The 23,549-nt window shown below is 54.2% G+C and overlaps 1 protein-coding gene across 3 annotated transcripts; it reads right to left on the reverse strand.

The window, feature by feature from the left end:
- Positions 1–796: 796 nt before the first annotated feature.
- Positions 797–15,118, reverse strand: STAC2 (SH3 and cysteine rich domain 2). 3 transcript variants are annotated; one of them, XM_061391627.1, is made up of 12 exons: positions 13,950–15,118; positions 11,968–12,069; positions 6,862–7,168; positions 6,414–6,511; positions 6,147–6,237; positions 4,705–4,817; positions 4,555–4,627; positions 4,401–4,462; positions 3,856–3,953; positions 3,438–3,489; positions 2,958–3,095; positions 797–2,301 (listed from the first exon to the last, which is right to left on the reverse strand). In XM_061391627.1, the coding sequence occupies exons 1-12, from the start codon at positions 14,037–14,039 to the stop codon at positions 2,197–2,199; spliced, it is 1,329 nt and encodes a 442-aa protein (XP_061247611.1). In that variant the 5' UTR covers positions 14,040–15,118; the 3' UTR covers positions 797–2,196. The 3 variants fall into 3 exon arrangements, with proteins under 3 accessions (XP_061247611.1, XP_061247612.1, XP_061247613.1); XM_061391628.1 differs by lacking the exon at positions 11,968–12,069 and having other exon boundaries at positions 6,862–7,240; positions 13,950–15,117; XM_061391629.1 differs by lacking the exon at positions 11,968–12,069 and having other exon boundaries at positions 13,950–14,442.
- Positions 15,119–23,549: the final 8,431 nt, after the last annotated feature.

The following is a 23,549-nucleotide window of genomic DNA, read 5'->3' on the forward strand; positions in this document are numbered from 1 at the left end:
CGTGGTTTGGGGACCCAGGGGCTGGTCCCCCCTGGCCCACCTTGATTTGGGGGTGGGGGGCTGGAAGGCAGAACCGGATGGGTGCCTATCCGGAGGAGCAGGCCTCCCACCCGCTCTGCATTCTGGCTGCACGCGGTTGGCCTGGCACCCCCGCAGCCTCTCCCTCCCTCCGCGCCCCTCTGTCTATAAATAGCCCAGGACGTGCTCGCCTGGGCGATGACGCGGCCCGGCGTGCCGGAGGGGAAAGGCGGCTCTGCCGAGCAGGTGGGCGGCGGGCACCGCGGCGGGAGGGGCGCCACCGCGGCCCCCTTGCGCCAGGCTCCCAATGATGGGCGTGATTGAGTCATCTCAGGGCCGCACGGTCCGCCAACGTATCTGCCTCGGGCTTAGGGGGCTGAGGGGGCGAGGCTGATCTCGGGTGGATATTGAGGCCGCCAGACCCTGGGTTCGGCTGGTCTCCGGGGGCACCTTTGGGTGGGCAGAAACGCGGAGGTGCATGCCCGCCCGCTGCGCGATGCAGGTCCACATCGAACTAGAAAATGACCGCAGCCCCACCCTCTCTCCCTCCGGCGTCCCCCAAACCTCCTCCTCCATTTCCTCAGATCTGGAGTGAGGAGGCGCGGGGACCCTCACTGTCAGGGCCAGCCCAGCGCCTGTATCCCTCCTCTCAGAGATGAACACATTCTCCACCTTCAGACTCTCTCCTATTTTGGTCCACACCCACCACACCTCCAGGCCCCGCCCACCCCTTCCCGTCCTCTGACCCAAGCTGATAGATATACATAGAGCAGCCAGATTGGGACAAGAAACATTTAATTAGGGGTCTGGGGGCTCAGCAATGCCCCAGCAGACTCCTCATGCAGCCTCATGTACAGTGGGCATTGGGCCCGCCCCTGGGATATTGCTGGGGGGGCCTCATGGCAGCAAACAGGGCAGTGTGGCTTGAGTTCCTCCTCCCTATGAGAGGGAGAGGTGGGGCAGGGGCCAGTGGGTAGGAGGGTGTGTCCCTCCCACCACATGGGAGGGTGTGACTGTGCCCAGGATGGAGGTGGCATTGGCTGGCACGATCAAGGGCACAAGAGGAGGCTCTGAGCTTGGCGGGGAAAGGGAGGTTGGCACCAGAGAAAAGCAACCTGCAAGGGAGGGGTCCTCTTTGCGTGTCCCCACACACCCCCTCCCCAGCGTGCCTACCCCCTTCCCTTTCTGGTGGTCAAACAGAATTCATTGTCTGTCTCCCACTCCCGCTTCCTCCCAGGGCTGTGTCCTGGAAAAGGGACCAGATGCAGCCAGAAAAAGGGCCCCTGCAACGGCAGCCCTGTCCCCCACAGAGCCCCGAGTGAGGGGGTAAGGGAGGGCTATTGCAGGGTCAGTCCTGAGGGTGGGGTTCCTGGGGCAGGCCTGGCAAGGCCTGGGACAGGAACTGAGCGTTCGGAGTCCTGACAGTGAAATGGGGATTGTTTTGATCAGGTGGACCAGTGGGTTTCTGTGTGCAGGCCGCTCTTGGGTGTGTCCTCTCCCAGTGAACAAGGGTAGAGTGAGGTTGCTCTGTGGTGACTGTCCTACTCGAGAGGACAGCCTCTGATTTGCCACACTCTCCCCAGACCTCAGCCCTCCCCTCCTCTGCCCACCCAAGTTTCAAGTAACAGGAGAGAGAGCCACAGAACTTTCCTGAGAGTTGATGGAGTGACAGAGGTGATGAGACCAGGGTCCTCCCACAGCCCTGAGCTCCCTCCCCACCCAGAGCTGGGGCTGAGGGACCCAGGAGGGCCCCACTCCCAAAGTGACAGCTTCAGGGTCACACATACAAGGGCCCGAGCAGAGGCTCTGTGAGGAGAGGGGGTGTCAGGCATGCAAAGGTGTGGTGGGCGGGGATAGGCTCTCTGGAAGAGGCAGCCCAGACGTTCCTCGGGAACTTCCTCTCAGGGCTGGACTCTGCATGGCAACTGGACCGGAGGAACCCACCTAGAGTTTTGCCATTCCCTCCCACTTTCTCCTCTTCCCCAATCCCAAGTCTCAGAGCTGCAACCTCTTCAGGGCACCCCAGGACCCCAGAAATAACACCTTTCTCAGTACAGAAGGCTCCCAAGCCATGGTGAGTGGCCCCTAGGAGAGGAGCAGAGGGAACCCCCCCGAGGGGCCAGAAGCTAGGAGGGCTGGGCATGGGCAGGGGTGGCTTCTGGGTTCTCTTGGCTCCTCTCAGATCTCGGTCAGGGCATCGGCTGGAACCAGGCCCCGCTTCTTGCCACTGCTGACGCGGATGAAGCCATCAGCATCTTTGCTCCTGCCCACGCCCACACAGATCTGAGCGGGAGAGACACAACACTAAGGCCTGGCGCTGCCTGCCTCCCTGGCCCCGAGTCCTGCTGATGCCTCCCATGGGGCCCATCCCAGGGGATGATGGGACCAGCATGTGGTTGGAGCTGGGGTGATGGGAGCAGATCCCATGAGAATCCAGGGCACAGCAGCAAGAACCAGGCAGTCAGCGGACACCGAGCAGCACTTCGGGGCTGACCTTTGAGATCAGCTGGTCTAATGCCCCTGACAAACTCCCCGTTTCCCAGAGGAGGTAACAGCGGGGAAATGACTTGCCCGTGGTTGACAATAACGTTCAGACCTAAGCCTCTGGACTCCCACCCCAATGCTCTTCCCCTAGCTGTCTCTAACATAACTGAGCCCATGCCTGTGTTGGCCACCAGCCCCAGTTCCCAGCAGTCCCACTGCTGCTGCTTTCTCTCTTTTCTTAGTGAGAATCTCAATTCCCCGACCAGGGATTGAACCTAGCCCATGGTAGTGAAAGCCTGGAATCTAACCACTAGGTCACCAGGGACTTCTAATCTGCCCTCCCTCCTGCCCCCAGGCTCCAAGCCTCCTCCTCCTCCAGGGTGCTTGCCCACGTTCCCGCCACTTATCTCTCTCCTATGCCAGCCTCTCCAGCCATGCGGGGCCCAGGTCCTCACCTGGTTCTCCTTGAGGCTCATGTAGCCTTGTTCCTTGTTCCCAGAGAAGGGTTGGCAGCAGCGCCAAACATTCTCGCCTGGTCTCACCCGCTGCACAAAATTGGCTGGGAAGAAGCCAACCCGGTCGCCGATCTTGCCCTGGAATGAGGCTGGCAGTGAGCACTGTGCTGCCCCAACCCCAGCTGCTTTCTCTAGACCTAATATCCACTCAGAGCCAATGCCATCATCCTGTAGATCCTGGGTTCTTTGGTGTTTGAGCCCTTAGCTGGGGGGCTTCTGGGTTGGGAAGGGCACAAGGTAGGCAAAAGAGCAAGGCTGGGGCATGGAGGGGTGAAGTAAAGGCAAGACCTGAGGGTGAGCCTAGGCCTGGCTAGGTTGTGGAGGAAGGAGGGGGGATGTTAGGGAAAGTGCCCTCTAGCCCTCTGGGCTAGTCCGGTGCCTACCACGGCTCACACTCCGCTCCCCACCCTGCCACATCACCTTCCACCAGTCTTCATTAGAGTCATCCACCAGCATGATCCGGTCTCCAGGCCTGGGACGAGAGAGTATGGGGGGCAGGGGGTAGCATGTGGGGCAGGAGGGACCTGCCCGTCCTGCATCCCAACAGTCCTAGACCCCCAGGTCCCCTGCAAGGGCACACGATGGCCCCTGTGTGACCATAGGTACACAGACACTGTCTAGGACAGAGGCCTGGCATCAGTACCAACCCTCTTGGACTCTGGCCCCTCTGTCTCATCTGGGGGCTCAGTAGCCTCCAGCATGCCTGGCAGAGGCTCTTGAAGGTCCCCCTCAAACTCATGTTGCAAGGTCTGGGAGTGCAGAGCCCTGAGGTTGGAGGCAGGCAGCCCCCGGGATCGGGGTGGTGGTGGGGGAGAGGCCGGGCCGCTGGGGGACTCACTGCAAAGCCAGGTCATTCTTTTCCTGGGGCAGGAACTTGTAGAGCGCCACGTAGGAGTACATGGGCCCCACATCCTTCCGGAGGGCAGGCCTGGGGGGCTGCGAAGAAGCTCGGGGTCATGGCTGGGGGAAGGACACCTTTATTACTCCACCCACTCTCCCCTTGCCCTGATCTTGCCTACGCTGGGGCTAGGATATGGGACAGTGACAGGGAGAGGTCAGAGTCTCCTGTCTGCTGTGCCCACATACCCCTGAGGGACTGGGCCAGGGGTGGGAAGGGGGCACCTCCTCTGCCTGCTGCACTGGAACTGCCCACCCTTGGGGAGTAGGAGTGGGCTCAACAGGCACGGGTCAGTGTTGGGAGGGGTAACACCCCTGCCTCCCATGCCTACTGACCCTGGCATTGCATATCCCTGTAGATTGAGGATAAATGATGGCACAGTGAGACTCCCATTCAACACACTCTCACCCACCTAGGGATCAGTGACAAGAAGGATGTCTCCTTCCCACCTGGCCGGCCAAGGCTCAGTGCCACCCCAGCCTCACCTGTTGTCCTGGGCTCTTCTCCTCTGGTCCTGACCCTTCGCTCTCAGCTGGGGCTGTGAATACTGGAGATGCCAGGGTGGGGCCAGAGTGTGAGGCTGAAGGTGGTGGCCCCCACTGTGCTCTGTTCCTGCCCCTGGTCCCCAACCCCACTCACCGCCGTCGCCAGGGCCCTCCTCTGAGCTGCGGATGCTGCCCTCCCCATCCTCGGTCAGCTCATCCCGCTCGCTCTGGGGACACAGAGAGGGGAGGGCTCAGCCCCCCACCCTCTGGGACCCCTGCCCCCTCCCTTTGGTGTTCCCCATACCAGGCTCCTTGTGGGGGACTCAGAGGTGCTGCTGAAGCTGGAGCGGTTCATCAGGGCCAGGGAGGTGCCATAGCGCAGGGTCTCGTACACAGGGTCTACCTTCCCGCTGGCCCCTGCCGAGGAGTCACCATCAAGGCTGGGCACCTGGCTGCCCTGCTAGCTGCCCTGCTCAGCCAGCTCTAAAGTGAATTCTGCGCATGCCCCTCACCTGCCCCTGCCAGGTCTCCCTAATTGCAGTGAGAACTCCATGTCCTCCCATGGTACCCAGGCACAAGCCTGAAGCATCCTCCACCCCTCGCCCTCTGCACTGTCCATGTTCACTCCATCACCTCGTCCTGCCTCCCAAACAAGTCTAGCATCTGCTCACTTCTCTCCAGCTCCACAACTGCCAGCCTGATCCAAGCTACCAAACTGGCAACCATCATAGCTTCCCCATGGTCTCCCTGCTTCTCTCCAGCCCCTCCAATCCACACAGTAGCCAGAATGCTCTTGTGAAAACACAAAAATTGACCTTAGAATAAAGTCCAAAGACTTGTGGTTACCGAGGAGGGGTGGGGGAGGGATGAACTGGGAGTTTGGGATGAGCAGATACAAACTGTTATATAGAGAACAGATAAACAACAAGGCCCTACTGTATAGCACAGGGAACTATATTCAATATCTTGTGATAAACCATAATGGGAAAGAATATGAAAAAGAATATATATATATAAAGAATGTATATAACTGAATCGCTTTGCTGTAAAGCAGAAATTAACACAATGTTGTAAGTCAACTATACTTCAATACACTAAACGTTAAAAAAAAAAAGAATAAAGTTCAAAGAACACTCTTAAGAGGGACCCTAAGGCCCTGCACCCAGAGTTCTATCTCACCCTCTCACTCCCAGCCTCATTGTCCCTTTTCTGCCCCTTCCTGCTTCCGGCCTGCCTTCTGTCCACACTGGTCTTCCCCAGATCCTCAGGTTAATTCCCTATCCTTCAAGTTTCCTGGATGCCTTCTTTGTCTCTGCGGATGAGTGGATGCCTTTTTATCCTCTCTTCGTTTCCTATCCTTCGGTTGCAGGCATTCACCAAATGGTGGCTAATTGATGATTTGTGTAATTATCTATTGCATGTCTAGCTCCCTTACTAGACCATGAGCTCCACCTTATTTAAGACTGTGTCCCTGTGTCTAGCACAGTGCCTGGCACTTAGCAGGTGCTCTATAAAGTTTTTGTTGAAGGATGGATGGATGGATGAACAGATGAATCAACTCTACATTCAGGACAGAAGCATCCAAAGAATTAGGGGGAGGGGAAGATGAAGAAAAATCTAAAAAAATTAAAAGGGAGTGGTAGCTGTGCCAAGAACAGGCAGTGCCAGTGTAAGTCAAAGCCCATCTGAGGAGTGTGTGGGTCTCTCCTCACACCACAGGGATGAGGGACAATGCTGGACACTCACCAGTGGGTGGGGACTCCTTGCTCATGGCACAGGCTGGCGGAGGCTCATGTACCAGGAGTGGGGAGCTGAAGTTGCGGCGGAAGGAGGAGGACTGTGGCAAAAGCAGGCAGAGAGAGGGTATGGAGAGGTCACAGCCCCCGAGAGGTGCTGGCTTTCCCCAAGTCCAAGCACCCCTCGACCTGAGGAATCAGCCCTGAGTGGCACTCAGAGCCCCAGAAGCCAAGCCTGGGAGCACCAGTCAGCCATCTCCACGTGGTCCCCACTCACCGTCTTGCCTGGGCATTGCTGGTGGGAGATCTCCTCAGAGCACCAGAGGTGGACACTGACTTTACATGTCTTACACCGCAAACCCTGCTTAGAGTTTCCTGGGAAGAACAAGAGGGGTGGTCAGTGACAGGGGATGGTCAAGATACGTTACATCCATGGGCAAGGAGCAAAGGAGGTAGGTTAGGGCGTGGAGGGAGCAAGGGATTGGGCTTCCTCATGGCAGCCTGGGGCCAAGCTCTGAGAGCTGACCCCGATACAGTCAGGGTGTAGCTGACCCCCAGCTTGAGACCCCACCCACCCTCAAGGGTGCTATGTGTCCGCCCGCGTGGAGGGGCACAGTTAGGTCTGGGGACCATGAATAGCTGGAGCCTCGACTTCAGGCAATCCGTTCCATGGGCCCACTCCCCACACCCACCCTGGCCCCTTCTGTTGCCACCCCGGCACCTACCCACAATGAGCTGGTGGCACAGCTCACAGGGGCTGGCTCGCTTGAAGACGTGTTCCTGGAAGCTGTGCAGCCTCACTGGTTTGAGTGGTGCCAAGGGGCGTGGGACTGGGCAGGGGGATGGGGCGGGAGTGGGCAGGCCCCGGTCTGCGGAGGCTGGTGGTGGGGTAGGAGGGGGCAGCGGGGTCGGGGGCGTCAGCAGCACCTCAGTGGGGCACTTAAGCTCAGAGCCGGAGCGAAATAAGAAGTTCTCAACGCTCTTACTTCGGAGGATGGTCTTGAGAGAAAGAGAGCGCTTGAACCGCTGGAGCTGAGAGAGGAAGAGGGATGGTGAGCCTGGAGGGGGCTGGCTCCCGGGGGTCTCTCCTCGGCCAGCAGCAGCCTGAAGGTGAGAGCCAGAGGTGATACAAAGCTTCTCCTGAGAGAGAGGCTGCCAAGTTCCAGAAGGTAGGTCACCACCCCAGGTGCCCACAAGAGCCAGGCAGGGAAACTCCTCTAGCAAAGGAGTTCTGACTGGAAAGGCTAATTAGGAGTGGTGGGGACTGTGGCAAACTGTATGGCCAGCAAGTAACTGCTGATCTCCTATACCAGCTGAGGCTAGTCTATGTGAGCAGCCCAGCATTGCCAGGGTTCTCAATTTTTTAAAAGAAATCTAGACTTTTTTTTTATAAATGTAATTTTTTTTTGGTAATTTTATTTTACACGGCATGTGTAATCTTAGTTTCCCCATCAGGGATTGAACCTGTGCCCCTTGCAGGAGCATACAGTTTTAACCACTGGACCACTAGGGAAGTTCCATATAAATGTGATTTTTTAATGAAAAAAGATTAATGCGCTTAATGAACTTATGAAATTTGAAGTCAGTTAAGAGGGACTTCCCTTGTGGTTCAATGGTTAAGACTCTGCGTTTCCACTGTGGGGGGTGGGGGCTGGGGGGTGATGAGGGGGTTGGGGAGATGGTCATGGGAAAATCCCCCATGCCGTGTGGCCAAAAAAAAAAGTCAGTTAAGAAATTGAGACTCTTATGTGAAATTGAATAGAAACAAAGTCAAGAGATTTTATTCCTTTTTCTTTGCAGAAATGGTAGTATAGTATTTCTCCTGTACCTTGCTTTTTTTCACTTAACAGTAAATCTTGGAAATCATTCCATACCAATACACAGAGTTTCAGCATTCTTTTTTAATGGCCACACAGGAATTTTATTGAATGGGTGTGCTATTTACTTGAGTTAACAAAGTAATACTTTGGGGGCCCAAACAAAACATGCCAGGTCCTCAGTTCTTGCACAGGGAGAGGGGCGTAGTTGCTCTGGACTCTCATCCTCAGTGTTGATTCTCCCTCCGAAACACCTCTCCAGCCTATCCCTTGCAACCTCTCAGCACCCCCAGAGCCCTGCCCTAGTTCAGGCTCTGGCACCCTCAGTCTGGTTCAGGGCTATAACTCTTTGCCTCCACCTTGTCCATCCCCACCTGTTCTCCATGCAGCAGGAAGGTGACCCCTGACAATGCAAAAACCATTCATGGCTCCTCAGGACTCAGTCAAGGCCTTTATGCCAGCCAGGGCACTACTACTTGGCCAAATCCACCCTTCCACCCCATGCCTTCCACCTGAGTTCAGACAAAATGACTTGAACTCATCTGTATTTTATGCTTCTGGGCGTTTGACACGCTTGTCCTCTTCTCTGCCTTATCCAATTATGTCTCGCTTTCTATCCTCCAGGGTTTCCTGTGACTATTCTTCCTCGGGGGAGCTATCTCTTCTGTAGGGATTCCTTTTAGTGGGACCACATGAGCGCTCCGATCAGGTTTATGCTTTGTCATTTACTTCTCACTTCTCCAGGAGGTTGTGAGCCCCTGGAGAGCAGGGAAAGTTGCTTCAAATCCCCATAATGGGCTTCAGCACATAGAAGATGCTCATTCCATGTTTGTGGAATAAATGATGAGCAAGTGGCTTGAACCCTAAACAGAGTGCATGTTCTGGAGCATAGGATGGATTCTGCATGAGGCCAGAGCACATTGGCCACCTGATGTGAAGAGCTGACTCATGGGAAAAGACCCTGATGCTGGGAAAGATGAGGGCAGGAGGAGAAGGGGGCCACAGAGGATGAGATGGTTGGATGGCATTACTGACTCAATGGACATGAGTTTGAGCAAGCTCCTGGAGTTGGTGAAAGACAGGGAAGCCTGGCATGCTGCAGTTCATGGGGTCACAAAGAGTCGGACACCATTCAGTGTCGGAATAACAATGACAAAGAGCTATTTCTACTGCTCACCTGAACATATCCTTATTCTGCCTGGAATGAAATCTGGACGGCTCTACCCAGACCCTTGCCCCACTCACCTCCTGTTCAGAGCCCTTTCTCCTGCCCACTTCTTTTCACTGGTGATTAAAAAAAAAAAATGGGGGGAGGGGACATAGGGCAGGGAGACTTGGCCCAGGTTCCCAGCTGGGATACCAGGCAGCCTGTGTGCCATGGCTGCCAGCTTGGCAGCCATGCCAAGGGGATGGAAGCGGAGACCCCTCTAGCCCTGGGGAGGCCAGTAGGCCACAGGACAAAGGGGAAGCAGAGGGGGAAATGTTTGGGCACAAGGTGGGTCCTGGTGTGCCAGCTGAAAGGCCAGACAGAGCCCTGGGGTGACTGGCATGTTGAGCTGCCCAGCTCCTTCCAAATCCAGTTTCCTGGCCAGTACTGTGGGTTTCTTTGTGTGTCTCTGAGAAGCAGGGCCCCAGGCCCCAGATGCCAGGGTGCTGGGGCAGAGGTAGAGGCCCAGAGGGACAATTAATTAGAACACAAATGTGTTCTATGGGCCAAACGTGGCTCTGGAGGCTCTGACAGGCCTGGAGGCGGGTGAACCAGCCGCTGCTCTGCCCAGGAGTTGTAGGCAAAGAGCACAGGAGGCCTCTGGGAGGACAGGCTGAGGGTGGGGGCAAAATGAAACCTGCTCCTGAAGGCAAGTCACTTCACTTCCTCTCTCTGAGCCTCAGTTTCCCTACCCCCAAGAGGAAGGAGGCAGGGTTAGGTGCTTTCTAAGCAAGACGGAAAGCAAGAATCTGAAAACCCCAAACCAAAAACCTAAACATATGGGGGACTTCCCTAGTGGTCCAGTGGCTAAGAGAGGGGGCCCAGGCTGGATCCCTGGTTGGGAAGCTAGATCCCACATGCCGCAACTAGGAGTTTGAATGATGCAACTAAAATGGAGACCCAGTGCAGCCAAAATAAATGAATATTAAAAAACAAAACAAAAAACTAAATTTACAAACATAATGAGAGGTGGTTATTATCAGAGTCCTGGAATGGATATGCAGCATCTCATTAACCTTCCACCATCCTCTGAGGTAGTGATAATTATTGTCCCGCTTTTCAGGATGAGGAACTGAGGGGTTAAATTACTCACTCATTATGCGTCCTCAGCTGCTAAGGAGCAGAGCTGGGACTTGAACTAGTGGCTTTGGCTACTGAGCCCAAGGAGTAAGGAGCCCTCTGCCTTGGCCCTCACCTCTGCCCCTCAGTTGTGCCATGGGCTTGTCATGAGATGTAAGCTTAGAAAGACTGGCCACCTGGAGCAATCCCCACCCTGCACCACTCTGGCCACAGCCCCTCAGAATTGTTGTCTGACTCTGTTGGTCACCTCTTGTGACGGCAAGAGCACCCTCTCTTGGGACAGTCATTCCATCTTTGGGCAGCTGCAATCGCTGGAAAGTGCTTCCCTATATAGAGCTGAAACCTGCCTCCCTGCCTATCAGCCCTTGTTCCTCCCTTGGCTCAAGAAAGGGCTACTCCCGCTTCCGCACATCAGTTCTTCAAATATTTGAAGACATCAATCATGTTCCCCCCCTTCCGAGGCCATTATTTCCAAAGTAATCCTCACAGGATGAGGTTTCAAACCTCTCTTCTGTCCAGCCTGTGCCCTTTCCTGGTCCCTGCCTGGCCTTAGTGCCAGGAGCCACCGCTGCAGGGGACCAGAGGCCTCTGGAACAGACTGTTCCTCAGCGCCGGGGCAGTCCTGACTCTGTCCCAGATCCCAGGAGGGTAGAGAGGCAGGAAGGAATAACACCTGGGGTGGCTGGCGGATGTCAAAGTCTGTGGCTGGAGGGCAGATGCAGGCATCTCTGCCAAATGGCTTAATGCCTGCCCACTCCAGAGACATCTGCCTTGGCCACCCAAACCTCATCTTGGCTCAGCCTAGCCAGGTATTTCCACTCCTGGAACTCTTAGTTTCCAGGGAAGACCTCCCCACCACTATCTTTTTGGTGCCCCTACTGTCCCAGGACCCATTCCCTGACAGGAGAAGTTGCCATATACCCTGGCAAACGGGCACATCTGCATCCCATTTCCTCCCCACCTCCCACCCAATCACCGCCAAAGCACCAGGAGCTTGTCTGGCTTGGAGCCTGGACCACCAGGCCTGTCATTCTGAGTCCCCTCTTGGAAGCAGGGCCTGGCCTCCCTGCCTCCTCCCCACATCTCCACACTCTGGATGGTCCTTTCTTCCCTCAGTTCCCACCAGCTCCTGAAAAGGTATCAGGCAACTGGCAGAGGGGGTGGCAGATGTGACACAAGCTGACTCAGATGGCAGAGCTGGCATGACAAGATTTCCCCAAGAATGGCACCAGAAGGGGTGATGGCAGACCCCACGAAGTAGGATGGGATGGGGACCCAGAGAGGGCAATGCTGACGCGAGGAAGCTCACTGAGTACCTTAGGTTTAGGAGTGACACCAACCTTAGAGTGGGCAGGAGGCTGAACTTGGGCTGCAAGAAATTCCCAGGGACCCCCAAACACTGATAAATAAGTCTGGAATGTTGGCTTCACTGCCTAACAGGCACCAGCCTCCTCTGTTGTACCTGCCTCAAACTGAGCTGGGTGGGCAGCAATCAACCCTCTCCCTTCCTTCCCCTCCACCCCCACAGTCTGAAGACAGAAGCTTCCTTGGGACAAGTTGAGATGGGGGATGGAAGGAGGCTGGCAAAGGTTCTGAATTCTCTCTGCCCACCTCTGCTGTCCTGAGTACCTTCCCCCCAAAGCCGAAGCCCAGCCCGTGTTGTTATTATGGAGCCCTTCATAAGTGAGGTACAGGGAGGGGGTCAAAGGGGCAGGGATCCAACTGACCTGGCACAGAGGGACCAGGTCAAGTGTACACTCTCTTCCTTCCCTGCTCCTCAGATCCCCATGGCTCAGATCCAGAGGTGTTGGAATGAGATGGTCCTTGGACTGGGAGAAATGAGGTGCAGACCTGCCAGCCCTGCCAGCCCCACACAGCTGAGCTTGCTGATTGCTGAGGCAGCGCTGCCCAGCACTCCTGCCTGCCTTCAGAAAGCCCTTAAGGAGGGGGCGGAGTGGCCAGGCCGTGGTGTGGGAAACAGGACAGGATCTGAGAGGCCCCAGTGCCCTGGGAAGCAAGCAGGGAGGTTGTATGCGTCTGTCCAGGGTGATAAGAAGGCAACTGAGGTCAGGCTCACTGGAACTCAGAATGGGGCTCTGTTCCTGGGACCCTCTGCTTGAAAGAAGCTGTCACAGTTATTCCAAGCAATATCCTCCCACCTCAACACCTCATTCTTCTCCCAATAGACTTGACTGTCTGAAGGGGAGTTAACTCTGTGGTCCGAGAGCCCAAGGTTTCCAGTTCTCAGAAGGGAGCAGGAGAAGGCCAAGTGTGAATCTGAAGTCTTGGATATGGAGACCCACTGGATCCCTCCGGTTTAGGGACAGGAAGCCTACCTGGGGTGCCTAAGCCAGACTCCATCCACTCGGGCCCTATTCATCTTTCCTTGGTCATTTCCTGGATGACCTTGACCTTGAATTAACCTCATATCGTGGGAAGTAGTCCAGAATTAGGAGGAGGATGGGCATGGGAAATAGCTATAGATGAACTAGTGATACCACGGGGAGCCAAAGATGGCACCCATTTCTGGTCCGGGCTGACCCCCTCCTCATCTGGGTAACAGAAGCCAAGTGGGAACCAATTACCAGGGAGGAAGGGAAAGGGTAACCTTGGCCTGAAGTCTGGGGAGGGGACAGAGAGGACTGCCCCCTCTCTCCCCATCCCCAGGGACCCTGCTCAGGTTGCTTCCCGCACAACTTCTTGTGGGTCAGCATCTAGAACTTGGGGAGGCAGCAGACAGATTAGAGGCGGGGGTTGCAGAAAGTGAGCCCTGTTGTGTTCTCCGTCCCCCTCCCCGCCCCCAGCCCCTTCAGCGCCAGGAGTCTGGGCTGCGCCTGACTTCATTGGGGAATAATTTATTCATTGTGACTCCCGCAGGAGTAACAATCATACATAATTAGGGTTAATTATGACATTCATTAATTATGATGACTTCCCTTTTTGCTTCTACCCGCTCCCCACGCCCCCACTACCACCCAGCCCCCGTCCCGCTGGCAGGGGGGGTGGGTCTGCCTGTCTTTCTGCTCCGGAGCTGCAACGACAGTCCGCGGGTCCCCGCCCGTGATGGCCCGCGCTGCCGCAACACCCAGCGAGAACTCGGAAGCTGCGCACCCTGGGGCCGCGGGCTCACGTCGCCGAGCCTAACCGGGCTGGGAGGAGGGAATGTCGGACTGCGGCGGGTCAGAGAGAGCCATCTAGAGACTCTGAGATAAACACGCAGAGGACCCGGGAGAGACGCACAGAGAGATACTAAGGCAGAGACAAACAGGTTGTAGAGACACGGGCAGAGAGAGGGGGACAGACTGAGCTACAGGCGGAGACCTGGCGGGCACAGGAGAGGTGCGCCTGGCGCGCACACTCGGGCGCGTACACCGGCCCACACCCGCTACACACCGCTACACACTCCCTCCGCTTTCGCTGCGCCGACTCCCTCCAACAAAGCCGAGTTACAACCTCCCTGGAGGGTCGTGGGGGAGCTCCGCTCATCACGCGCGCAAGGGCGTGTCGTGTTTGAGTGATGGGAGCTGTTTGCGGTCCCTCATCCGAACCTACTGCCCCTGGGTCGCCGCGCGGAGCGTTAGGGACCAAACGGGCCCTTCTACGGTGACTCCAGGGCACCGGAGGCCACAGTGGCAACTGAGTCGGGAGGAGGATGCCCCGGCTGGGGGTGCACAGGGCAGGGGTCCAGGCCTCGCGCCTCTCGAGTTACCTTGGTTTCCTGGAGGGCAGAGACGGTCCTCGGGGGGGTGTGGGTGGCAGCGTCATCCGGTTCATTCTCCTTCTCGCTCATTTCGGTCATGGTTAGGGGAGACGGGAAAAGAGGGTGCCGAGACCCGACGGCAGCCCACCTGGAAGCAGGCTAAGGGTGGCAGGCGTCTCTCCGGGACCTGAAGCCCTTAGAGACAGCCCCCCAACCCAGTGAACCCCTGGAGAAACCCGCCCAGGCAAAGCAATCCCCACTCCCGGGTGCTGGCGGAGAAAGTTCCTGGATTGGTGGGTGAGAGGAGGCAATTATACGGAGCCGAGGGAGCAGGACGACCCCAAGAGTGAGGATCAAGGGTCTGAAGAAGATGCTGCTCGGAGCGATGAGAGGAGGGAAGTGGGGACTCGGGCAGGAACCGAGGAAGGAAGCGATGGAGCTGTCAGTGTCCGGCCCGCTTCGCTGTCCTCTGCGCCCGCCCCCCACCCCCTCCCCCTTCCCCTCCCCTCGCCGGCCCCAGCCGGGCACCCGGCGGCCCCTCCGCCCAGTCCTCGCCTCCCAACTTTGATTTAGGAGGTCGCCTGGTCCCTCCCCCTTCCCTCCGCCGCTCCCCCGCGCCGCTATGCAAATCAGGTTCTAAGCTATTGGCTGCTGCGGTGGCCAGGAGGGCGAGCTGGGCGGAGCTTTGGGGGGCTCGACAAGATGGGGAGGAGCTTGGAGGGTAAAGAAGTGGAGGGGGCAGTTTCACACTGAAAAATCCGGAATGGGGGTGGGGGAGCATGACAAGGTTGAAGGAAGGTTCAGGAGATCATATTAGAGTCTGGAAGGGTTAGAGGAGGATAGAAATAGGTTGGATTTGCAGAAGGAGAGCCGAGAATGAGATGAAGGTAGGACTTCTTGAGAGTGAAGAGTGGGGAAGCTTCCACCCCATTAACTGGATGTCTCTGCCCTGGAAACATTCTCTCCAAATGTACACATCCTTGGACTGTGCGGTAGGGGTTTCTTCTGCAAAGTATAGATAACTTAACACCATGTGTCAAAGGCCAGCCCTGTCCTTGAAAGCAGGACGACATGGCTTTCCAATCCTGTTGTCTGGACTTCAGCAGAGAAGAGACCTCAGTCCCCACACTTGAGGTCCCCAAACCTCTCCAAGACACTCCCCCTCCTAAAGATCCTACCACAAGTGAAGTTAGATGGGGGTAGGGAGAGGTGGACCCTCCAAAGAGTCTTCTGTCCACTTGATCTGAAGCTACCTCTGCTAATGCATGTCGCTCACCTGCCATTTCCTCAACTTCTCTGCTCTCCCCTCCTGGCCCTTCTGGCCCTTCATCTCTGGGCCTGTCCAAGAAAATGGAGGGAGGCTGGAGATTGAGAGAAGCCTTCCCTGGGTGTGGGTGGAGAGACTTCTGGGTCTAAGTCCCCTTCCTGCTCATCTGCTGCGGGTGATGAGATGAGGAGTGGGTGGCACTCAGAAGGGTCCTGCCTTTATGCCAGCCCTGGAGGAGGGTCTGAACCCTGTGTCCCTCCTCCCCACCCACCCGTGCACACAGCCATTCATGTGATCTCTCGCCTCCTGAAGATGTGCTCACGTTGGAGTTGGAGCACTGCTCAGGTTACAGCATCTAGGGAAAGAGATTTATTTGCCAGTGGCAGAAGTAGGACAAGGGCAGACGGGCGGGCGGGTCTGTGGTTGTGGGGGCTTAGTCTCCTCCCCCTCCAGATCCACACATGGCAGACTCTGAGTGCTCGATTTCCTAAAAGGAGTTTCCACAGAACCTGACCTCAGCCCTCAGTCCAGTTTCCCCAAAAACCCATTCGTGATCAGCCTCTCCTGTTCCCCTCTGAGGGTCACCTTCTTCCCTCCAGCCCAGCACAGGTCAGCCCAACAACCCCTCCCTAGGCAACTCAGACTTAGGAATGCTTGGAGCACCCTGAGATGGTATCGTCAGGCCTCTATCTCTAGCAGTCTTGAGCTGGAACAAACAAGCTTCTTCTGTGTTTGGAGACCTCCTGAGGGATGTATGTACCTCTGTGTGTGTTAGTTGCTCAGTCGTGACCAACTCTTTGTGACCCCATGGACTGTAGCCCATAAGGCTAATCTGTCCATGGAATACTTCAGGCAAGAATACTGGAGTGGGTTGCCATTTCCTTCTTCAGGGGATCTTCCCAACCCAGGGATTGAACCTGGGTCTCCTGCACTGCAGGCAGATTCTTTACCATCGGAGACACCAGGAAGGTACGTCTATTTCCCTCCAAAGAACTGAGGCTCTGGCTTCCTTTGAGTCCAATAACTGGGTAGTCACTAATTTGCTCGACCTTGGGTAGGTAACCTTTATTTATTTATTTATTTATTTTTAATTTATTTATTATTTATTTATTTGACTGCACCAGGTCTTAGTTGCAGCATGTGGGATCAAGTTCCCTGACCAGGGACCAAACCCAGGCCTTCTGCATTGGAAGCAAGGAGCCTTAGCCACCGGACCACAAGGGAAGTCCCTTGAGTAGGTAACTTTTAAAGCTTTGATTTCTTCATCAGCAAAATGGAGACTCTGCCCACCTAATTGTTCAGAGGATGAATGAGATAGTGCGAATATACCACTTAGCCTAAGAAAGACAGACACAGAAAGTTTTCATTTTCTTCTTTCTCTCCTTTTTTCTTGGGGGACTTGTCTCTTTCTAGGTCTTTTTCTGAGGCAGAGAGAAGAAACAGCTTCCTTTCCTCACTTTCCTTAGCTGTCTGGAGCCTGTTAAGTCATGGAAGAACTAACCCAGAAGGAGACCCTGACTAGACTTGGGAAAGAATTCTCAGGGGAATCAGTGGTATGGGGGACCAAGGAAAGGCAGGGAAGTCTGTGGGCTCTGGGGCCCATCTGGTCTCAGCAATAGAAGCCTAAGGTAGAGCAAATACGGAGGAGGCAGGGGGCTGGATCCCATGACCTCTGGATGTCCTTTCTGGCCGACAGCCTTCGTGTTTCAGAGCAATCTTTCATGAACTAAGTCTGAGTCACTGTCTCAGTGCTGACAATTCCCACTGCAGTGGCTCAGAGCTGGGGCAGGAGCAATGGGGCTAGCTTCTCTTGGGGGCACACTGTCCATCTTAGATTTGGAGGGCAGAAATGAGGGGCGGGCGGAGCAAGGGGCAAGGCATTCCAGGAGGATGAGTGGCAATCACTCAAAAAGGCTCTCAGACCGGAAGTCATAATAGAACTACCAGGAGGCCTTTTACTAGGAGAGCTGAGTGAATGAGCACAGCTGCTGGGCTCTCGGGAGCCTGGGGATGATGGGATGGACAGATGACTTCGAATCTGCATATGGCCAAAGTCCAGCACACTAAGAGAACCTGGTCCTCACCCTGGTCTGCCCTTTTTTCCTACTCTGTGATCTTGGGCAGAGAGCTGTCCATCATCTCTGGAGGGTCTTTAGTTTCTTTCTCTTCAGATTGGATGAATTGGACTAAATTATTTTGAAACGGGGAATTGGATTAAATGCGGAGGATAATTGTCTGTGTCTTAGTGTTCTTTTGAGCATTCTATAAGTTAATATATGTAAAGAATTGGACAGAGAAAGTACATGATAGTTACTATTGTATTTTTAAAAAATTTTAAGGATTCTTATTAACCTTGGGTTTGTAGGTGAGTTTCAGGGAGTTCATGAACCCCTCGAAGTTGTATCAAATTCTGGAGGATAAGCATTTTCTGGAGGAGAGTTCAGAGCTTTCCTCTGCTCCTCAGAGAATCTAAGATCCCCCAAGATTAAGAATCACCAGCCTGAATGACGCCAGGGCCCTCCATTGGGGGTTGAGATTCTTTGACTGCTATTCCATAAGGACTGACCTATTTTCTCCTGTAAACACCTTCAGTTCAAGCCCCTCCCTGCTTTGGCCTCTGCCCTCATGGGTTGTCAAGGACAGCCCAAGCTGAGCACATGAGTGGCTGGCCTTTCCCTCCAGCTTTAGAATTGGGGTTCCCACGTTGGGGCGTTTGTCATGGTTGAGGCCAAGCCTGGGTTCTCATCTCCAGCTGGGAAGAGGAAGAGTGCCCAGGGTCAGTGGGGCTGGGAATGCAGAGAACACAGTGAGAGGCCTGGCCTTGTCCCATCTCCCTCACGTCCCCCTGCCAGCCCACCCCATGGGCCCCAGAGGCAGATGCCACTCTAATGAGCTAAGGCTCGTGGCAGGCATCGGTAATTATGATTTTATGGAAATATAGAAGGCTCTTACGCAAGTGCCTGACACACTTCCTGGCTGTGGCTTCTGGGACAGCAAGGTCCCCAGGGCCTGGAGGAGGGCCTCTCCACCCCTTGGAGCTCGGGACACTGGCATACAGCCACCCTTCCACTGCCTGTGGCACTGTCCCTAACGCGCCCTGAGTGAGCGGCCCCCTCCCTCTGTGCCTCAGGCTCCCTGGAGGGGCACAACATGGGCTCCAGTATGTGCAGCCCCTCCCCGACCCCACCAGGCTGAACTGTCCTGAAGACCTGTTTTCTCGGGAGGGGGATGTCCCTCTCCTCCAATGAGAACGCCTCTCTTTCCAAGAAGATGCCCCTTCTATGCGGTTTCTGTTCTCCTTGAGGCTGGGGACATAAGGCTGATGGCGGCCTGTGGTGGGGAAGTCATAACCCCCGGCTGCCCCTCCCAGGCCCTATACCAGTTTGCCCAGCCCCCTCCCCCATGCCTCTGATGTCCTGAAGTCTCCCCATACCCACCCACAAAGCATCTGTTACCAAGGCAACAGCAATGTCATCACTTTGGGGTGAGCAAAGAGGTGGAGCCCAGTGGATGGGGTGGGGCTGTTAGGGGTTAGACTTTTGGAGATATGAGCACTGGGGGCCCCCAAACTCTTAAGGGAGGATCTTTTGCTGCAGAGGGGCCCTGGGCACACACTGGGGTGCAGACTGCCCCTGAGACCTGGTGGGAAAGCCGGAGGATGAAGTCTGGAAGGAACTGGATCCGGGTGTTAGAGGTGAGGGTGACTGGCTTTATTAAGTGAAAGAAGCATGAGGGTGATGATGTGACTACACTTGATTTTAGCCAAAAGGCCGAGAAGCGATGAGGGTGATGATGTTAAAGAGAGGTTGAGGCAGGCAGGATGGGGCCCGCCTAAAACTCCTCCCTTAGTGTTCAGCTTATTAACTCCTTCAGGGCAGAGATTTTCTGGCTGGGTGTCTAGACTGTTGAAACAGCAGCTGGAGTTCCCGGGGCCAGCCTGGACCCACACCGCCCCCTGCAGGCCACACAGAAACTAGCACTGTATATCTTTCGGATAGGAGCGTGTAGGTGGGCTTCCCAGGGGGCGCCAGTGGTAAAAGGACTTGCTTGCCAATGCTGGAGACACAAGTGAGGCAAGTTCGATCCCTGCGTCAGGAAGATCCCCTGGAGGAGAAAATGGCAACCCACTCAAGTACTCTTGCTGGGATAATCCCATGGATAGCAGAGCCTGGCAGGCTACAGTCCATAGAGTCGCCAAGAGTCAGACATGACTGAAGCGATTTAGCAGATGTAGGTGGGGCCTTTAAGAGTCTACATTTGTGACATCTAAACCATGGGGTCCTACTAAATGCCTAGAGAGGCTTTGGGCTCCGGAGGTCCTTGTTTACTGCCTTTGAAGCCCTCTTGTAAATCCTGACCCAGAGAGTGCCAACAATACAGGGGTTCCCTCTGAACAGACTTGGGGGTAGGGAGCAGTGGGGACAGAGATGTGCCTTGAGCTGAGCTGACAGAGGCCATCAAGAGGGCTGGAAGGCAGAGGGAACAGCCTGGGCAAAGCCCAGGCGTGAAATAGAACAGACTGTTTTGGAAGTGCAGGACTGTAAGCAAGGGAGAAGGGGAGTGGCGAGAGGGAAAGGCAGAAGAAAGTGGGCCAATGGCTGTGGATGCTGGGCCAGGAAGACGGGTTTTCCTGCACAAACAGGCTTCTCAGACTCATTCATGGGAACCCAGGTGAACAATCTAGGGGTACCATGGGGCATGAGGAGGGAGCAGGTGGGCAGAGTGGTTCACCCAGGACTGGAAAGGAATTTAAAGACAAGGCTCTATATTAAGTGTTTGTGAAAGCCTTGCTTTTGAATCCAAGAATATCCATATTAGTTTTCCCACTAAAAAATGATTTTAGGCACTTTCCCTGATGCTCCAGTGGTTAAGAATCCATCTTCCAATGCAGGGAACTCAGGTTCAACCCCTGGTCGCAGAGCTAAGACCCCGCATGCCATGAGGCAATTAAGCCCATGTATCGCAACTAGAGAAAGCCCGAATGCCATGGTGAAGACCTAGCACAGCCAAAAAAAATTTTTAACAAGCACTAACCACTGTGTACCACTGATGCCTGAAGATGGGTGTGGTTACCCAGGAGTTTTCATAGCCCAGCTTGAGAATGTCACCAAGAGTGATGATGGTATGGTCATTCTTGTGTCACAGGAACATCTCTCTGGTTCCCAGGGGCAGCAACATGGAAACAGAGCCAGAGTAGTGGGCTAAGAGCCTTCTAAGGGGATGGCCAGGAACGAGTCTTGTTTTGGCCTGGGTGCATGGCAGTGAGGTGACTCAGGGTCCAGCCCACTCTCACTAGCTAATCAGTTCAGTTCAGTTGCTCAGTCATGTCTGATTCTTTGCGATTCCATGGACCACAGCACGTGTGCCAGGCTTCCCTGTCCATCATCAATTCTCAGAGCTTGCTCAAACTCATGTCCATCGAGTCAGTGATGCCATTTCATCCTCTGTCGTCCCCTTCTCCTCCTGCCTTCAAATCTTCCCCAGCATCAGGGTCTTTTCCAATGAGTCAGTTCTTCTCATCAGGTGGCCAAAGTATTGGCCACTAGCTAATAACCTTGGGCAAATTGCACAGACTGTAATTGGGACCTTCTTATCTCAAGAGGTGGTCGTAAGATGCAGTGGGACCTGGAAGATCGAATACCCTAGAAAAGCTGTTTCCTTGCAGCCTTCACTGCTACTCATCCCAAGGGAATTCTCAAGTCATAGCCACACCTGAGGAAATCACAATCCTGTATCCTGTCTCTCTGCCATCATTAGTCCCCCAACCCCCATTCTACAAAACCAACCGCAGCAGCCCAGCCACTGTCATTCATATTTGGCCATCTTCAGAGCTCACGGGCCAGGAGTGGAACAGAAAGCATTTTGTCCCCATTTTGCAGCTGGAGAGGCTGAAGCTCAGAAAGGTCAGAAGTCCCTCATCAGAATCCAGGTTCCAGGGTCCAATACTTCTTTGAGAGCTGTTGAATAAATGAATGCACTTATCATTCAAATCCCCACATCAGCCCCTTTCTTTGCAGGAGGGGGAGTAGGCCTTACTCTCCAGCTCCTCTAGTTGGAGTGTTGCTTGGAGACTCGTTTCAGAATTCCATACACATTTGTGAGGCAGAGTGTGTCATACAGTATGGTCATTAGGAGAAAGGGTAGTAGTTCAGGCAGCCTGGGTTCAAACCCTGGCTGTGTCTTGTCTTAGCTGTGTGACCTTGAGGTAGCAACTTAATTTCTTGGACCCTCAGTTTCCCCATCTGTATAATTGGGGGGAGGGAGGCAGTGATAATAGAATAATAGAAACAAATAGCATTTACCTTAGAAGGTAGATGGAAAAGCACTCTGAAGTCACACTGAACACTAAAGAACTGTTTGTTAAATAAGCAGACCCTCTACATTTGTGTGTTATATAAATAAACCTACACTTTCAAGTGTTAAATAAATTAACCTGTATAATGGACTAGGCACTGGAAATATATAGAGAAAAGGACATCTATATTGGGACTGCTGGCAGTCCATTAGTTAAGACTCCCCATTTCCACTCTAGGTGATGTGGGTTCTGTCCCCTGGTCCCCTGGTCAGGGACTTGAGATCCTGATCCCACACACTGTGCAGTGAGCCCACAATAAATAAATAAAAAGACACCTACATTTACTGAGCGCTCAATTATCATCTCATTCATTATTACCCAGCCCTGTGGGGTAGAGGTTCTCATCATCCCCTTTTTATAGTTTCAGCACGAACCTCAGAAAGGTTTAGTTTCTTACCCAAAGCCACACAGCTGTGCTTGCACTCAGGGTCTATCTCGAGAAACATACTCTTCAACCTAAACACTAACCCATCTCTTAGTCTCTACTTTCAAGGGACTTCCACTCTGATAGGAAAACAGACATTAAGCAAAGTGAACAAAGAATAAACTGCATGTCAGATGACTGCTGTGAAGGAATTTGGTGAAGGGCTGAGACACATGGAGAACATAAATGCCAACTGGCCGGGTGGCAGAAGGGTTTTAAGAAGGAGACAGTGGACTTCCTTGGTGGTTGAGGGTTCAGAATCCGTGTGCCAATGCAGGGGACATGAGTCACGCCATGGGGCAACTAAGCCCCAGGGCCACAAGCTTGCGCATTGCAACGAAGAGTAGCCCCCACTCTCCACAACTAGAGAAAGCCCATGCCCAGCACCAAAGTGCAGCCAAAAATAAATAAATAATTTTAAAATATATTGTATATAAAAAAAAGGCGGTAACTTTGAAACATGAACCGAGTACCTTTCCAACGTGAGACTTCCTAATGGTGAGAAGAACTCTCAGGAATACAAGGCTGGGGACTCAAAGACAGGTCTGTGCCTCCTCAAACTCTAGGGGCTGCTGTTCAGTATGATGCCTTGTGGAGTTGCGTACCTAGAAGCCTCAGAAACAGTTTGTTGGGAAAAGAAATCACCCTACTACTACTGGCCTATAATTGTAGCCCAGCTGGTAAAGAATCCACCTGCAATGCAGGAGACCACACTTCGATCCCTGGGTCAGGAAGAGTCCCTGCCTGGAGAAGGGAACAGCTATCCACTCCAGTATTCTGGCCTGGAGAATTCCATGGACAGAGGAGCCAAGCAGTCTACAGTCCCTGGGGTCTCAAAGAGACACGACTGAGCGACTTTCACTTACTACTACTAGGTAGGTTCAGTGAATGGATGAGGGACACTCCTCTCAGCCCCTCTTCTTCTGAGGGAGCAGTAGGCTTTACACTCTAACTCTCCAGGTTAGAATGTTGCCTGGGATAAAAGACAAAACAAAACAATACATTTTGGTTAGAGGAGAAGGACAGTGAATTATTCCTTAGCAATTTTTACAGAAAAAAAAAGTTACTTCCTTGGCTTAGGGTAAGGAATAACCCCAAGGGTATTATTAGGATCGAGTTATGCCATGCCTAGACAATGATAGAGCTGTTTGGATGTGAAAAAAAATCCACCTTAAAAAAACATATCATGCTTTGGGACTTCTCTGCCGGTCCAGCTAAGCCTTCCATTACAGGGCGCAGGGGTTCGGTCACTCGAGGGGGAATTAAGATACTGCATGCCTGTGGTGCAGTCCCCCTCCCCAGACCAGCTCCTGGTGGTGTCCTCTGAGGGGTCCACACCAGTCTCCGCCTTTTCTACTTCCATCCTCCATAACAAACCACCTCCTGCTCCACCCAGACCAGGGCCACGCCCTGCCTCCTCACCCTTCCTAGCCCCTTCCTCTGGCTTTCTTGGTATCTTGCTCTGTCCAGCCTTGGAGGGTCCCATGGTGGGGATCTTCTGGCCTTGAATCCAGCTTTGGGCAATGGGTGAGTCTTGAAGTCTTAGGGGTCTTAATGGGGATC

This window comes from Bos javanicus, chromosome 19 (assembly GCF_032452875.1).
Source record: "Bos javanicus breed banteng chromosome 19, ARS-OSU_banteng_1.0, whole genome shotgun sequence".
NCBI classification, from domain to species: domain Eukaryota; kingdom Metazoa; phylum Chordata; class Mammalia; order Artiodactyla; family Bovidae; genus Bos; species Bos javanicus.

Coding starts and splice junctions, on each gene's coding strand:
- STAC2 (XM_061391627.1), bottom strand. CDS start 14,039: ATGACCGAAATGAGCGAGAAGGAGAATGAACCGGATGACGCTGCCACC. Junction 4,463..4,554: donor GGAGGGCCCTGGCGACGGCG/GTGAGTGGGGTT, acceptor TGGCATCTCCAG/TATTCACAGCCCCAGCTGAG. Junction 3,490..3,855: donor AAGAATGACCTGGCTTTGCA/GTGAGTCCCCCA, acceptor CTCTCGTCCCAG/GCCTGGAGACCGGATCATGC.